This window comes from Castor canadensis, chromosome 7, assembly GCF_047511655.1.
Source record: "Castor canadensis chromosome 7, mCasCan1.hap1v2, whole genome shotgun sequence".
NCBI classification, from domain to species: Eukaryota; Metazoa; Chordata; class Mammalia; order Rodentia; family Castoridae; genus Castor; species Castor canadensis.
In genome coordinates, this window is record NC_133392.1 from 80609759 (window position 1) to 80626178 (window position 16420).

General features: G+C 52.8%; 1 protein-coding gene across 2 annotated transcripts in view; it reads right to left on the reverse strand.

The window, feature by feature from the left end:
- Ret (ret proto-oncogene) overlaps nucleotides 1-15908 on the reverse strand; it is a 52448-nt gene extending 36540 nt beyond the window's left edge. For both annotated transcript variants that reach the window (XM_074079475.1, XM_074079476.1), the window contains exon 1: nucleotides 15625-15908. In XM_074079475.1, coding sequence (XP_073935576.1) covers nucleotides 15625-15691 — 67 coding nt within the window. In that variant the 5' untranslated portion in view covers nucleotides 15692-15908. The remainder of the gene's footprint in view (nucleotides 1-15624) is intronic.
- Between the last annotated feature and the right edge of the window lie 512 nt (nucleotides 15909-16420).

The following is a 16420-nucleotide window of genomic DNA, read 5'->3' on the forward strand; positions in this document are numbered from 1 at the left end:
CATATTGAAAGCACAATTCTACTTTTTGTTTTTGAGACGGGAATTTGCTATGCCACCCAGGCTGCTTTCAGACTCCTGGGCTCATATACTCCTCCTACCTCAGCCTTCCAAGTGCTGGGACTACAGGTATGAACCACAGTACCCAGCTTTATTTTACTTTTTGCAGTATTGGGGTTTGAACTCAGGGCCTTGTGCTTGCAAAGCAGGTGCTCTAACATTTGAGTCATTTTAGTTATTTTTAAGATAGGGTCTTGTGATTTTGCTGGGGAGCAATTTAGACTGCTATCCTCCTACCTCTGCCTCCCACATAAGTGGATTACAGGAATGAGCCATCATACCCAGCTTCTTTTTTGAGATAGGATATTGCTTAACTGCACTCCTTCCTATCTTTGCTTCCCAAGTAGTGATTATTGTTGTGAGCTACTGTGCTTGGCTCAATCTTATTTTTTCATGGGAAGGGACCTGTGGCTCATGATACAGCTCTGGCTTAAGAGTGCCTTAGGCAGGTACCTGAGCCCAGCAGAACAAGGCTCAGCATGGAACATACAGCTTTGGGATAGCAGGGACCCATCTGAGGCCCATAGAGAGGGCAGGCCAGACTCAGGCTAGATTCAGGCACCTTCTGATATAGAGCCTTCCTCTTTTCGTGTCTCCTATCCACATATGCCATAGTGCCAACTCAGGGGCCCTGTGGACAGCCACCAGGCACTGCTTTCCATGCTAGACCAACTACATCCTGCCTGGGACCTTCTCTGCTTCTCATTCCCTATCTTCACTGCCACCTGTGCAGCAGTTCTTGTGGTCTCTGACCCCAGAAGTTCTGTGGCCTCTTGGCCTCACACCTGCTTGGGGCGGCTACCCCACACATCTGTTCTCCCAAGTGTTTTCCTAATACTTCTGGAGCCTGCTCCTGTTCCCACATGTCCAGCGCCCCCTAGCACTCTCCTCTTCCCCATTCAGGTTGTGTAGCTGTGGTCTACACTCCCACTGGGCAAGCCCTGCTCCAGCCCAAAGTTGGTGGCTGCTGCTCCCTTCACTCTCGGGCACTTGTCTGATGGTAACAAAGTAGGAGTCAGACAGATGCTCCTGGCACAGGCCTGCTCTTCCTCACTCACCATTCCAACCTCCCAGGCACTCTACCTAGCCCAAGTTCAAGGGTGATGGAGCTGAGGTCACAGAGATCAGGTTGTTGCCTGGGCCATTCCTCAGAGGAGGGCCTCTGTAGTATTAGCAGGTGGCACTGGCATGCCTGGTGTCTTCCCTGGTGCTCATGGCCCTGGCACATGCAGGAGCACCTGTGAGGAAACTCCTAGCTCCACCTCTGGACTTAGTAGGTCCCCTAGGAGGGAGGACCCTACAGAAAGAACCAGCAAGGGGAGGAGTGACAGCAGCAAAGCAAGCAGTGCTTCCCTCCAAGCCCAGGGAGGATAGACAGACAGACACTGTCATGGCTTCTGACCTCACACAGACCCCACTCATGGGCAGGATACTTGCCAGCCAAGAAAAGGCAGCTAGATGGACCCTCCTGATGGAGTATTCCTGGTTTTCAGAGAGAATATTTAGATTTCAAGCCGGTAACAACGGGAAGTCCCACAGCGCCAGGTAGGGATGTCAGGAGAGTTGTCGAGTCTGTGTGCCCTCCCTGGTGTCACACAGACTAAGGAACCTTCAGACCACATGGGTCAGGCCTGGTTAGCACTGTGTCAGTAGGGTCTGCATCATCACCCACCTTCCTGCTGAGCCAATGCACCTGTCCCACCTGAAACGATGAAGCCTTGGTAGAGAATGGGAACCTGTACAGGTGGAGGGACCAGAAGGGCCTTCCACGCTAAGAACCCTTTGGGGTGAGTCTTGAGGAGTCAAGAAAGGGCATAGGACTCCTCCTTTGGGTGCCATCTGCATGAAGGTCCCTCTGAGATGGCTGAAGCTAGGACTGAGCAGGGGCTGTGGGCCCCAGTGTGGGCCTGAGCTGGGGAGGCACAACTCTGGGAGTACTGAGGGGACCTGGGCTTCAGGGCCATGCCCTCCTATGCATGTGGCATGTGTGTGGGAAGCATGTGTATCTGTGGAGGTGGGTGCATGGAGGGTGCTCTCCTGTGGGGCTGCTTCCATGAAGCTGCTGTCTTTGTTATCAGTTTAAAAATAATCCCTTGGGGGCTGGGCAGACCTAAACTGCCCATTTTGGAAAAACACCTGGCTGGAAGACAGGAAGAGGGTAGGGACCACAGAGAGGGTAGGTATCCAGAGATGTGGGGCTACACCAGGAGAGCAGCAGCCATGAGCAGCAGACAGTGTCCAGCCAGGACAGGGAAAGGAGAAGAGAGAAAGGAAGCCTGGCCTGGAGGGCAGAGGAGACTAAAGGATATGGTAAGGACACTTCAGGACAGAGCTGCAGGTGGCAGATGCTGGTTGGAGGCAGGAAGTCTGGCTCCACAGGGTCAGGAGGCCATGGACTTGGAGAACTGAGCCAAAGAGGAAGGCTGAGGTGGCTTGTGGGTGCCAGGCAAGTCTGTGGACTTGATCAGGGGCAATGGAGAGCATCATGTGTGGTGGGGTGTGGGTGCCCGCCTGGTCAAGGGATGCATTCTGTGTCTCAGTTTCCTCCTCTGCACCCAAGGAGACTGAGCGTTCCCCGTCAGGAGCTAAGTTGATTTAATACCTATGAAGTTTTCGAACAGAGGCTGGTGCCTACTGCTTACCTCACCATCCCCATCCTATCCTTATCATCTTCATTCTCACCATCCCCACCCTGACCATTCCTACCATCCCCATTATGCACTACCCCACTCCCATCACCACCGTCCACACTGTTGCCGTTCCCATATCCATCATCACATTCCCACCATTCCCATCCCCATTCTCAATTATCCACCATCCCCACCCCCACCATCCCCATTATCCACCACCCCCACCATCACCATCTCCACCATCCCAGCCCCAGCATCCACACCCCCATCACTCCCATTATCCGCCATCTTTACCATCCCCATCATCCCTATTCTCATCACTATCACAATCACGATCATCATCTCCACTATCTCCAACACCTCCATGACCACCTTCATTATCACTATACCACAGCATCACTTCTACTATCTCAACTGCTATCACTGCTCACCACCCTCATTACTTTGCTGAGGGCTTCTAAAAAAAAATAGCAGTATTGCTAGGCTTGGCTCATACTAGCTATGGAAGGAGAACTGGGCTGTAAAGATCCACAGGACCAACACTGGGCCTGTCCTGCTGTAGCTGAATCCCACAACTAGAAGTGCCATGGAGCAGGTATGAAGGAAGGCGTGGTACAGGCCGTAGTAACTGGACAGTACACGGGAGCCTCATTTGGGAGCCAACTACCTAGTCAATGGCACCTTCATGGAAAGCTAGAGAGCTTGTACAATCTGGTGCCTGAGTTTAAACCTCTGTGAAGAACCATCAAGAAAACAATAACCTCTGCAGATGGATGGACAGCTAAGTGCATACACTGGGTGCTCAATGAGGACACCAGTCACCATCATGGGGTGCAGCCTCAGTCCCAGGCTTAAATTTCTCCTTTTCAAAGTGCTGCCATCAGTTCTCAGTTGGAGGTCTGTACTACTATGGCCACCATGAGGTTGAGTGACCATCTTGGTCTGGGCTGGGTACACGGCAAGGGCAAGGTGGTTGGGCCCTGCACACAGGAAGGAACAGACAGTGGGTCCACCCTGGGCTCCAGGCCGTCTTAGGATGAGCTCCGAGGATCCCCATGCTTCTGTTCACGAGCACTCTGCCCAGCACAGAGCTGGAGCTCCTGCCCAAAGCCCTTATGGCCTGTCTGCTCAGACTTCACACACAGTGTAACTCTCAGCTCTGTCCACATCATCCCTCCAGTCTGGACCCCATGTGGAGTAGGAACAGCTATCTTCAAGACACCTGTCTTACTGGGCCCCCAGGCAGCAGTGTGACCAGTGGATTGGGAGATCAGCTGGATTGAGGACAAGAGCCAGGGACTGCCCCTGGCCTGGGAGACAGCCCCCCACCGCACACCCATGTATGTTCCTGAAGCAGTGTAAAGCTCTTCCTCACATGGCCACAGCAGCTTCCACCTGTTGTGGAGGTTGTCTAGGGTATAGCTGAGGTTAGGGATCAATTGGAAATTGGGGGAAGCAAGCACCCAAAGGCTGTTCTCTGCACACAAATCCAGACTTCTGCTCAGAGGGGCACAGACCCCAGGCTTTGCCCAGGGTGCGTTGCAGCCACCACCCACACAGCCCAGCTGCAGTGGACTCACTGAGACGAAGGCTGCTCCCACCCAAATGTGATTTCCCAGCTGCTACTGACTTAATCACCAGCTTTGCTGACAGTTTCTTCCGGCTTCTATGCAAAGGGAACTGCCAATTAGGTTACAATTAATTTCTTTCCTAGGGCAAGGCCTGGCTGGCAAAGAACTGGCCACCCAAGCAGCCCGTGGATGACCATGTGCTGGTCACCAGTCCCCTTGGCTCTAGGACTCTCTTTCATGCTTTGTGGTCCCAGCCAACTGCATTATGCCCCAGTGCTGGTGCAACTGAACCAAGATAGCACCAATTTTGACCCTGATGCCTGTAGACTGGGCAGTTGCACCCAGCAGGTCACTAGGATTCAGATGGTGTCCACAGGTTAATTTAAACCAATCAGCCAGCCATGTATCTCAAGCTTCTTGACTTGAGAGACGGTCCTACTCATTTTTCCACTCCATCCCAACACCCTTCAGGGCATACTTAACATTCACTAATGAAATTTCCACAGTGCTGTTTTAAGTGTCTTACATTCATCAAACCACTTAACAAACACAGCCATCAGAAGTAGGGTAGGGATATTAGGATTCCTGTCTTACAGTGGGGTAAACCAAGGCAGAGAAAGGCTAAGTACTTCACCCCAGGCCATGCAGTCTTTGCTCAGTGACAGCTGTGCACAAGCAAGCAGAGAAGCCAGGACACCAAGATCTGGAACTCAGAGCCACCACTCACCTGCTTGTAGTTCTAGGCTGAAAATGCCATCATAAGTTATCATCTACTACCTCAAGGCAGATGTCCCTAAGAGTCTCCTTACCGTTTTAACATTTTAGTGAAGTGGTGTGAAGGCCCAGGAAAAGCAGTGCTGGCTCACCAGGGGTAGACTCCATAATGGTCCCCTGTGTGGAGGAAGCACCCACAGGTGCCCACCTGATGCTAGAGGTCTCATGTGCCCATCCCTCCTACATTTGGGAAGACTAAGTGAGCATCAGGCGGTCCTTTGCTCCACCCCTGCTTGGTCCTGGTGTCACTGAACACTTAAGAAGATGGATGTTGCAAAGTCACATATGGAGCTTGCTTCTTCATGCAAGTGGTGCCATGAAACTTGCACTTGAGGGAAGGGACAGCCTTGGAGGGAGCAGTTCCCATATGTGGCACCCCTACACATGACTGGACCAAATAAATGTGTCTATGTGCCCATGGCAGCCATTAAGGAACCTGCTGCAGCTGTCAGGGTTGGGGTAGGTACCTGGAAAGACAGTTTGCAGTCCAGACCTGTCTTCTTCATAGCCTGAAAGGAACAGGAGGGTGGCCACCTCAGTCTCTGGAGAAGAAGCAGGACTACATGGGACAAGGACAGTGACACAAAGAAGACCTGACTGTCTGCTCTGATGGGAGGGTGAAGGGAAGGAAGCCCAGAGGCTCTGAGGCAGAGAGAGGTTCCAGCTCCACACAGACCTAAGGCCAGACAAGCTAGGACTCTGAGGCTCACGGAACGGCAGAGTATACCAGTGCTGAGGGCCCATCTCTGGCATCTGGACTCTGTTATTGAGACCCAGGGTGCAATACCTTGAACGCTTCAACTTCGGGAGTAAAAAGGAACCCAATGCTGGGGCTCAAGAGATCATGCAGAGAAGGGAATGTCCATGTCATAACACCAAGTCTTTAAATGATGACCCATCGTTTCCCTCTGGTTCCTCCATTTTCCCATCTGCAACACGGGAGCACTTCACTGATGCAAGACTCCCCTCAGCTCAGACACTGACCCCTGTAAGTCCATGTGAAGTTGGTGCGAGACTACACCTCCTAACCAAGAAGCATGCCAAGAAGCATGACAGTGGGTGCCATGGCAATCAGGGTGGGCTCTGAATCAATAAGGAAAAGCACAAGTCCAGTCCTAGAGGAGAGATTTCCATCTGACACAAAGAGCAGATCTGTCCAAATCAGATCTGCTGAGGCCCACAAAAGCCTCCTGCCACACTTGGAGGCCTTCCCACTCATGCTGGTCTCTAGAGGGGGGCACAGAAAAGGAGGCCTCTGCGCACTATCATCTTTGGAATAGGGCTCCAGGCCAGCAGCATGACATCACAGCGGCAATTACAGTAATCAACTTAGAGCGAATCTGCCCAGTTATTTTTAGAGTGTGGACTGAGGCTGAGGGAAAAAAGGCAGTTCTGGGCTTCCAGGCTGCTTGTCAGGTGTGCATGTGGGGGGTGGGGGTTGCTGATTCCCAGCACCTTCTCCCTTCTCCATCCTTCACAAGGATATCCTGGGCATGGGCTGCATCATCAGCTGTGACGTCATGGCTTCTAGGACATTTGTGCTCAGTGTAGCTTTAGAGGCCAGGTCTTCTGAGAACCTCAGCCTCCCAGTGGGCAGTGGTGACTCAATGCCCACACAAGGCCATCACATGTAACAAGTGATCTAGGCTCAGGCACTGACTGAGATGTCACCAAAAGCAGTTTCCACACCTGCTGGAGCTATGACAGTGTATGTGGTACAAGAAAGTTAGCCAGTTAAAAAATGGCCAAAGGATTTGAAGAGACTCCTAACCAAAGAAGATCACAACTGGCTAATAAGTGTGTGAGAAGATGCTCAACCAGTCATAGGACTAGATCACTGACAATGCTAGAATTAAAAAAAACAAAAAACAATAAAAAACAGCAGAAACTATTAATGTGGAAAAATTGTACCTTTTTACATGGCTTATGGAAATGTCAAATGCTCCTGCCCCGCTGTGAAGAACAGTTTATCAGTTGCTCAAAAACCAAAACACAGAATTGCTAGCACATTTACTCCTAGCAATATAGGGAAGAGACTGGAACAGGGTCTGGAACAGACATTTCTGCAGGATGCTCATAGATAGCAACATTGTTCACCATAGCCAAACTTAGAAAACACCCACCTCTTCTATCAACAGATAAATGGATACATCAATGTGTATTCCTCCATGCAGAGGATACTATTCACCCTGAAGAAAGAATGACATCCTGACACGTGCTACTCAGTGAGTAATTTGAAGATTGTGGTCCATTTTCACTAAATATCCAGAATAGGTAAATTCACAGACAGAAGTTGACTGATGGGTGGTTACCAGGGCCAGGGAGAAGGAGAATAGGGGCAGCTGTTGAGGGTAAGAGGTACCCTTCTGGGGCAACAGGAATGTGAGTTGCAGATGTGATGCTTATGTAACAGTACACTGCCCCTGCACTGTACTGTTAAGAATAGTTAACCTTATTTAAATTTCACCTCAAAAAAGGGGCAGGGCATCAGTGGCTCACCTGTAATCCTAGCTACTCAGGAGGCAGAGATCAGGAGGATCAAGGTTCAAGGCCACCCTGGGCAAATAAATCATGAGACCCTATCTTGAAAATAACCAACACACAGGAAGGTAAAACAGGCCCTGGAGGTTGATACCAGTGGGAGGGGTGATAATGTAAGGAAAGGGTGTAGGATGGTAAATATGTAGAAATATTATGTACTCATGTATGAAAATGGAAAAGGAGACCTGTTGAAACTACTCAAAGGATGGAGGAGGGGGAATAGAGGAGAATGATGGAGGGAGTGACTTCAACTGATATATTGTAAGAAATTTTGTAAATGCCACAATGTACCCCAGTACAATAATAATATAATAAAAATAAAAATGTTTTGAAAAAGAAGAAAATAGCCAACACCAAAAAGAGCTGGTGGAGTGACTGCCTAGCAAGTGGTAGAGCATCTCCCTAGCAAGCATGAGGCCCTGAGTTCAACCTTCAGTGCCATCAGAAAAAAAAAAGAGAAAATTGGAGTAATTTTGCCACCTCTCTCTGCCCTCTCAGCTGCTGGACCCAGCACAGGCTCCCGCTATATTGTACTGGACAATGAGTAGGGTCCAAAGCCTGGAAACCCCCTGTGAGGTCTGTGCACAAATGCACTCCAGTCCATGTGCCCATCCCTGTTTTTTCTTCACTGCCAGCCTACCCTGCAGTGAGAAGGGCTCTGTGAGGGGATCCCGACTTGTAGAACATAGGCAAAGTGACATAGGAACCTCTGGGCTCTGCAAAACTTTGGGCCCTTCTGTGCACAGGGCCAGCTGGCAGTAGACAGTCACTCTCCAGGCCTGGAGATGCCAGACTGTATCACGAGCAGTACATCAACGGCCTGTGCTAAGCCACTGAGACTAGTATGGGGGTTCTGTTATCAAGTGCAACCTCACCCATGCTAGATACAGGTGTGTGTGGGTGAAAAACAGATGGTAGGACCTGCCTCTACCTGGGACATTGGGCAGGAGTGCACTGTTAAATACAGTTAAAACACCATTCATTTTCATAAGCCTTTATTGTAGGCATCCCTTTTGTTTATTTTTCCTTTAAATGTGCTGAGACTTGGGGGCTGGGAATGTTTAACTCCCTAACTGATAGCTTTTAGACCCTTCCCTGGCCGTCCTTGAGCACAAGGACTGCTACCCAAGCAGAGTGACTGCCCTTATGCCAGCACCAGTCATTTTGAATCCAAAGCAAGCCTCTGGCTCCTGAAGGCACTGCCCCAGTAAACAGCTTGCACTGGACTGTTTTTTTTTTTTTTTGCCACAACAAGCCTTGATGAACTACAGAAGGCCCTGCAGCCACTTCTACCCAGGCCAGAGGGGGAGCACTTCACCTGGTTGCCCAGCAGAAGACCTGTGGCTGTTACAAGCTCCGTCCTTCATTTGCATAAGGGACTCCTGTGACTGGTGCAAACATCCTGTTCATGCCCCCTTTCTGTCTATAAGGCAGGCTGCTGAGCTTATTTGGCAAGAAGCCAGGAGACACCCTCCTGTGCTGCCTCCTGGTGTTGCAGGGACATGTCCAGTAAAGGCTTCTTTTGAGTAGTCTGTCTTGTCTACTTTTGACTTTTACCATTACTATGGCGGCTCAGCTAGTAACATGAAGAAAAGAGAGGAGCCGATGGTAATGGAGGTGAGAGCAGCTGCAGAGTGTCTGGTACCCTCCCTCCAAAAGCTGCATGTCAGCTTCCATGTCAGCAGGTGAGGCCTCAGGCTGACTGTGGCCAATTAGGGCCTGCAACCACAGAGGCAGTAGCAGTGACGGTGAAACTGACATCAGCAGATTAGGGGCAGCAGGGAGACACTCCCTCCAGTGGGTCCCTGCCTGAGGTGTGACAGAGCTGTAACACTTCCCGCCTGAAGTGCAAAAGAGCTGTCAAGTACCCCAGACACAGGAACTATGACGCTGGAGGGTGCCACCTGCTGCCATCCACTGTCATCTACTTCATACAAAAATCCACCAAGTGGCTGGAATAACTGTAAGACCATTTCCTCACCCACCTGGAATTTCTATCGGGGTAGAGCAGAAGGACCCCAGCAGCTGGTTTGTGACAGGGGGAAGCTAGGTGACAAAAGAATATTTGAAGCATTCCTCGCTCTAGACTTTTCAAGGCTCTATGCAGTCTGTCTGTGGACCTGCTGTATGAGTCTCCTGCAAAGGCAGTCTACAGCTGTCCACCTGTGTTGGGCCACAGGCCAGTCTGAGCCCTCATGGAGCAGAGCATACTTCCATGTTACTAAGCAAATGGTAAGCCCATTTCACTGGATACTGGGCAGAAGCCACTCACTGCTTAGCTTATTAGTGGGCTGGGACAAATTTCTAGCTTCCGAGACACAGGAGACACTTACATGCAATAGTGGAGGAGGACAGAGAGAAGGTAAGTGAGAGCCCCTAGGTCTTTTAGGACCGTCTTTGGCTGTGTCGTTGCTGGCTGCAGTGGCAATAAAAATTTGAGGAAGATACTCAGTGAACCACTCCTCAACTCACATGTCACTCCTCACCTATGCACTTTTTGCTTCCCCTCCAGTTCCCACTAGTCCTGGCATCCAGAGTACACATCTTCCTCAGTCTTTTCTAGGTCATGACTCAGATTTTAGGAGGTTGCATTTTTTTCTCTTTCCCTTTCTGGAACTCAAGGGTGAGAATTTTCTGGAATCACAGAGGTACATATGGGGAACTAGAACCTGTTTTGATGAATACTGTCCAGCCTCCTCTGCCTCATGATCCAAGGCCACACTGCCTTTTGGACACATCCCTGGGGCTTTTGCAGAGTCCATGTTACAGAGGAGGGAAGGCCCAGCACTAAGTGAGGGGCAGCTGCTAGTGCTTAAAATCTGGAAGGGCGCTTAGGTACCCAAGGACCTGGGCTTGTAGGGACATCTCCCCTGAGCAAGTTCCAGGACCAGGCTCAGCCTGCCAGAAGGTATCAATAACATCAAGGAGGCAAGTCTGCACTAGCAAGCCAACCAGGAAAGTACACACCTGTCCAGGTGCCTAGGTGACCTTTTTGTGGTAGTACCCAGGCTGCTGTACTTTGTGGAGCCACCCATGAGGCAAAAGCAAACATTTCTGTTTGCTTAGGCTGGCCACCTGCTCTTCGCAGAGCCCAGGTGGTATCTGAATAGCCACCCTCGAGGTCCTACCAGTATCCTTTCCCCACAGGCAGGCTTCTAGAAGTACCAGCTCTTACAGGGGCCTCCTCTTGTCCTGCTAGCCTCCAGGGTCTCAGAGTGGGCAGGGGTCCACTGGCTTCACGGCCTCCAGCCTTGGGGGTAAGGGGAGGGAAAGTCCCTGCAACCACAAAACTGTGAGACCATAGCTTGATGGAGGCCCAGAGCCTGTCCATGGCCCCAGAGCTCAGGAAAGGTGAATGGTGAGGGGACTAGATGGGGAAGGAAGGAGGAGGCCCAGTCCACATGAACTCTTGTGTCCTGAAGCCCCAGTGGAAAGGGCCAGTACTCCAAGGACCACTGAGGGGAAGTGAAGCCCTGCTCTAGGAGGCACAGCCTCAGCTGCCCCTAAACCCACAACAGAGCCCTGGCTGTGGGTGGTGGACTCCTAAAAGCCTGGACCTTTTCATCCCTTGTAGCCCACTCAGACTCAGTGCCTAATAGAACACTATCCAGATCATGACTCCCAGAGAGACCTCTGAGTCCATCATACTGATTCCAATAGCCTCCAAGGGGCAAAGCACTTCCACACGATGAAGCATGGAGGACAGACAGCCTCACATACCCAGGGAGATAGGGGCTCCCACTGCAGCACCTCGCTGTGGCCCCTGGCTTGGGCGCTCCTTGCCTGGCAGCATGCCACTCATTGCCATAGTAACCTTACCTTGCTGCCTGCTGCACACCCCATCAGAAATATCTACCCCCCCACACACACATAATGTGTTAACTGCTTAAATCTCTCTTTCTCTTTCATATGATGAATATGATGAGTTAACTGCTTAGTGTTTCCTTTACTACTTGGTTCTCCCTACCAAGCAACCCTCAAGGCCTTTGGGCTGTCTTTCCAAGTGCATGGCTATCCCTAGAAAAGCCCTGGACACCACTGGTTCCCTCTCCTGGGGAGTATTATCAACCAATCATTGTTACTATCAAGTCATTCACACAACTGGGAAAATGAGGAAGAGGAGGACAGCAAAGCAGACATGGAGGATGAGGCTTGAGTTGAAATCCCCAGCAGGCAGGCCACAGGGCAGGCCACCAAGCCCAGGAGTGCCTCCCCACCTCCCCAGGAAGGGTCTTCCACAGTGCCAATGTGGTCATTTGTCTGCAATGGAGAGAAGTGCTATGTGAGGACAGACAGGCCCTCTCTCCAACTTGCTAGGTACCCAACGGGTGCTTTTTTCCCCCAGTCTGTCCCAGGGCCCTCAGGAGAAGGAAACACAGCCACACCCAGGTTCTTAAAGCCCAGCTCCCACCCTTGCATCCTTTTCTTCAGCACAGCAGGCCTGTGACATGCCAGGTACCCAGACAGACACTGAGTGCAGAGGCCACGTCCTGGTCACCCAGCTGCAACAGATGAGCATAGGGACATCTTCTTGCTATGCCTGGAACACACATGTCCCTTCCCTGGGCAAGCTCAGACTAGGCCAGGCCTGGTGCTGGCTCCTATCCATGGGATTCCTAGACATCAGCTAGGGCAATGTCCCACTGAGAACTCTGCACTGACTCAGAGGAGCCCTTGCCTCGGGTATCAGTGGGCAGTGGCACCTGTCACTCCAAGATCTGGGCCAGACTGTCCCGAGAGTACCTCTAGCCCAAAGTGGGTGACTCACTGTGGTGGGTAGGCAGGTTCTGGGCCACTTCTCTTCCTCTGTGTCCCCTCCTAAGCCCTGCCCCTGACACCCACCGCCAATGGACCAGGGAAGGGGACTGCTAAAAGTCAGGGGTGGTGATCCTAAGTCTACACGGGCTTCAGAGTCCATAGGCTGGAGAAAGCTGTTTCCTCACCTGTGAAGTGGGAAAACAAGACCACAAACCGCATAATTGTCAGGAGAATAAAGTTAGCTAGTATACAGGGAGCATGAAACTGAGGGACAGTAAGCTGTGAGCCCCTGTGGGGTGACTATTGCTTGTTTCTGCTTTCCCTAGTGAAGACAAGGGGACCTACAGGGTCCTTCTGCCAGGCTACAGAGGGCAGAAAGCCCCACTGGAAGTGGCAGCTTCCTGCTTCCCTTGCCCTTGGCACCCGGGGATCCATTTCAGCAAATACCATAATTTTTAATTAGTTTTTTCCTCCCCTGGCTAAAAGGCCATTAGTGCCCCATTAGGTGAGTGTATCCCATTTTCTTCACACCACCAAAGAAGCAATGATTCACTTAGCCCTCCCTAAAGCCATTCTGCAGAATAACGGCAATTTAGTGAAAGGGCTCAATATCTTCCTCGTTTGCTGCCTGCTTGGAAGCCCCATCCTTGGGAGCCCACCAGTGAGCCCAGCCCAGAGTGAGGGGTGCAGACAGCTCCTGGAGACACGGTGGAGGCAAGGTCCAGGTGATTGTGGTGATGGAGGACAAGTCACCACTGGCTCCTGGCCTTAGAGACAGGAGGGTGGCAAAGGAGAATTGAAGAGCTGAGACTGTATCTTCCTGGCCACAGGTGCCCATTTAGAAGGAAGTACCTGGTGGTACAGGCAGAGGAGGGCCCATTTTCCTGCTGCAGAAGGGCTGTCTAGAGAGGGGCCCTGCCACATTGTGGCACCCAGTTCTTGGGTGCTGAGAACAGAAGGTCCTAGAGTCCACAGGTAGAGAGATCAGGCCCTTCCTTGCAGCTAGAAGTGCTGAGCAAAAGAAAAAAATACAGGAATACAAAAGACAAAATGCTCACTGTGGGAGGGCAGTGGTAGGTCTGCCTGGCACAGGTGGAGTGTGGCGGAGGGTTCAGATGCTGGAAATCAGTATCCTGGTCCATGTAATGGGGAGAGATAGACCATGCTGAACAATGAAAGGCAAGAAACTTCAAACAACTTCCACAAGGAAACCCTCCAGCTCTAATTTCAGGATAGGAGGGCTGCTGGACAGTGCCTGAGTACATGAGGAGGGAGGTCATACCTCCCTTATGTGTACATATGGGGTCTCTGGGTACACCTGATGAAGGTAGGGGTGTGAGGGAGACAGACCACACTGAGTGCGTATTGCCCAAAGCCTCTTGATCATGTTTCTTGAGAAAGGGCAGGTGTGTGTCTTGGGGATCAGTGTGAGTATGGGCTGAGGAAGGCCCCCACATCTAGAGACCCAGACCCCTGGCAACAGATCTGACCACTAGAGCGCTGTGATCACAAGAGGGCGCCAGAGGCTAGGCTGCTCCCTGTTCTGGGGGCAGGGAAGCTCCACCCTGCTCTCTAGTAGTAGCCTGGAGCACATCAATGACAGCAAGGCTGGGCAGCTTCAAGATTGGGACCCAAATACTTCTCCAAAAGCCCCAGTTATCTCCCCTGGGTGCCAGGCCACCTCTCCACTCCAAGTGCTACTAATCATGGTTTCCTAGTCATCCCAGGGGAAGACAGTGGGTAATGGAGTGTCACATTCCCTGAATTGGGGAAACCGTCCATTGCCACCCAATACTGTGGGCCAGAGGTCTTGGCACAGAAAGCTACTTGCATTTTGCCAAGTGCCACAAGCTGAACCCTTGAGCCTGGTCCCTGCAGCCCTGCTGAGCACCCAGCTAAGTTCAAGGTTTGAGAGGCTTCTGGGCACATGTGCTTCCTGGCTCACACCTGACCTCACACCCATAACTACAAATTGCAACCCAGAGTCACAGGTGGCTTCAGAAAATGTGTTAAGTTCTGTGTTTATGTCTGTCCTTTGTACAGCCTCCTGCTTGCAGCATTGTGACCTCAAAATCCCAAACCTAGGGACAGAGTGCCCATCCCCATTCTTCCCACCCTGGCAGGATAAGGTTCTTTCCCCCAGGGCCTTACTCTCATGGACTGGGCGCCCATTCTACCTTCACCTCTGCTCTGCTGGGAGGCTAGACCCACAAACGAACCTTGGACAGACCTGTAAACCCAAACTCTCTGCAGGAGTTGGGACTATAGGCAGAGTGACCATGGGCCTTTTCTGTTTCCTAAAGGCTGAAGAAAGAGAAAGAAAGCCCTTTGTAAGGAGTGGGGGAGGGCGGCTCCTTCCCTCACCGAAGGAAACTTGGTGTATACATAAGCATTCACTCCAGGAGCAGATCAAGTTAAGGCGGGTTTGGGGGACTCTAAAATGTGCGGTCAAGAGGTCCAATGATCTCAGCCTTGGGGTTCATTTTGTCAGGGTCTAGGAGTGGGGTCAGCTTTTGCAAAGCCACACCTAATAATGGGATCCTACAGCGCTCTCGATGATAGGGACATAGATTCTTAACTCACCCTAAGGTGGTCAAAAGCGCTCGGTAAAAGTCGGCCCCGAGCCACGATATGGCCTCAAAGGCTGCACCTTCAGGTGCCCGGACCAGACAGGGGCGCACGACTCTCGACTACCGGGTGGGGCTAGACTACGGCGGGCTCCGGGGGAAGACACTCCTGAAACCATAGCCTTTCAGGTTTTGAAAGCCCAGGGCGGCAAAAAACGCACAAGGGAAAAAACAAGCTTTCATACAGGAGCCTCCGCACCCCTCAGCCGGCCAGGGAAGCAGAGCTGTGGAAGAACGCACCCAAGTGAAGCGCGAAGGAAAATCAGGACGCAGCAGTCTTCGGCAGAAATAGAATTCCCGGGCAAGTCGCAGGCTTCCTGCGGCTACCTGAACGGTCGTGCCCCAAACAGCTGCAAGGTCCGTTCTCTGTGCTCGAGGACCGGCTGCAGCTTGGAGGCAGGACCAACCTAGGATGCGCGGCTCCGGCTTGGGCTCTGGACACGAGTCCCGGCCGCCCAGCCTGCGTCCCGATCGGGCCCGAGACTCGCCCTTTCCGCGGCCGGAGGCGCCCTGGCTGCCGCTCGCCGTAGCCACCTCGCCAAGGCCAGGCGGCGGTCAACCGCGCAGCCCGCTGCCCACCCCAAATAGAAACGCGTCTCTGAGCGCGTCCGCTCAGCGCGAACTTAGCCCCGGCTGCTGCGGACACTGGCCGCCAACAGGACTCACCTTCGCCTAGCAGAGGCAGCAGCAAGAGCAGCCGCAGCCCCGCGGCGCCGGACGTAGTCTTCGCCATCGTCCGTGCGCTCCGGGGCCGCGGCTGGAGGGCCGGCGGGTCTCGGCGGTGGGATGCAACGCTCAGCCCGGCCGCCCCATGCCCGCTTGGGGCGCGGCGGACACTGCGGGCACGGTGCGTCGGGTGGAACTCCGGCGCGCGAACTCCGGGGCACTCTTAGCTGCGGCGCGCCGGGCTCAGGACTGAGGCGAGGCTGGAGCCCCGCTGCGCCAGAGCAGCGGGCAGGGGCTGGCCGGGTAGGGGGGCGGGCCTGGGGGCGGGCCAGGCGGGGCCAGGGTGCGGGCGGGGTGCGGGTAGGGGCGGGGCTCCAGGTACAGCCTGGGGCAGGGCGGTGAGTGGGTAGGACTAGAAGAGGTGCGGTTCCGGCCTGGCTGAGAGTTGATACCAGTGTGGCGCGTGCGGGAACTAGCACGGTGATGGTCAGTTATCCGTAGCCTGGATCCGCGCGATCTGCTCCTGGGGGCGGGCCTGGGAGCGGGCCAGGAGGGGCCAGGGTGCGGGCGGGGTGCGGGTAGGGGCGGGGCTCCAGGTACAGCCTGGGGCAGGGCGGTGCGTGGGTAGGACTAGAAGAGGTGCGGTTCCGGCCTGGCTGAGAGTTGAAACCAGTGTGGCGCGTGCGGGAACCAGCACGGTGATGGTCAGCTATCCGTAGCCTGAATCCGCGCGATCTGCTCCTACTGCTACTTTCTCACCTTGTGCGCCTGCTGAGGTCCCTGCATTTTGTCCTTT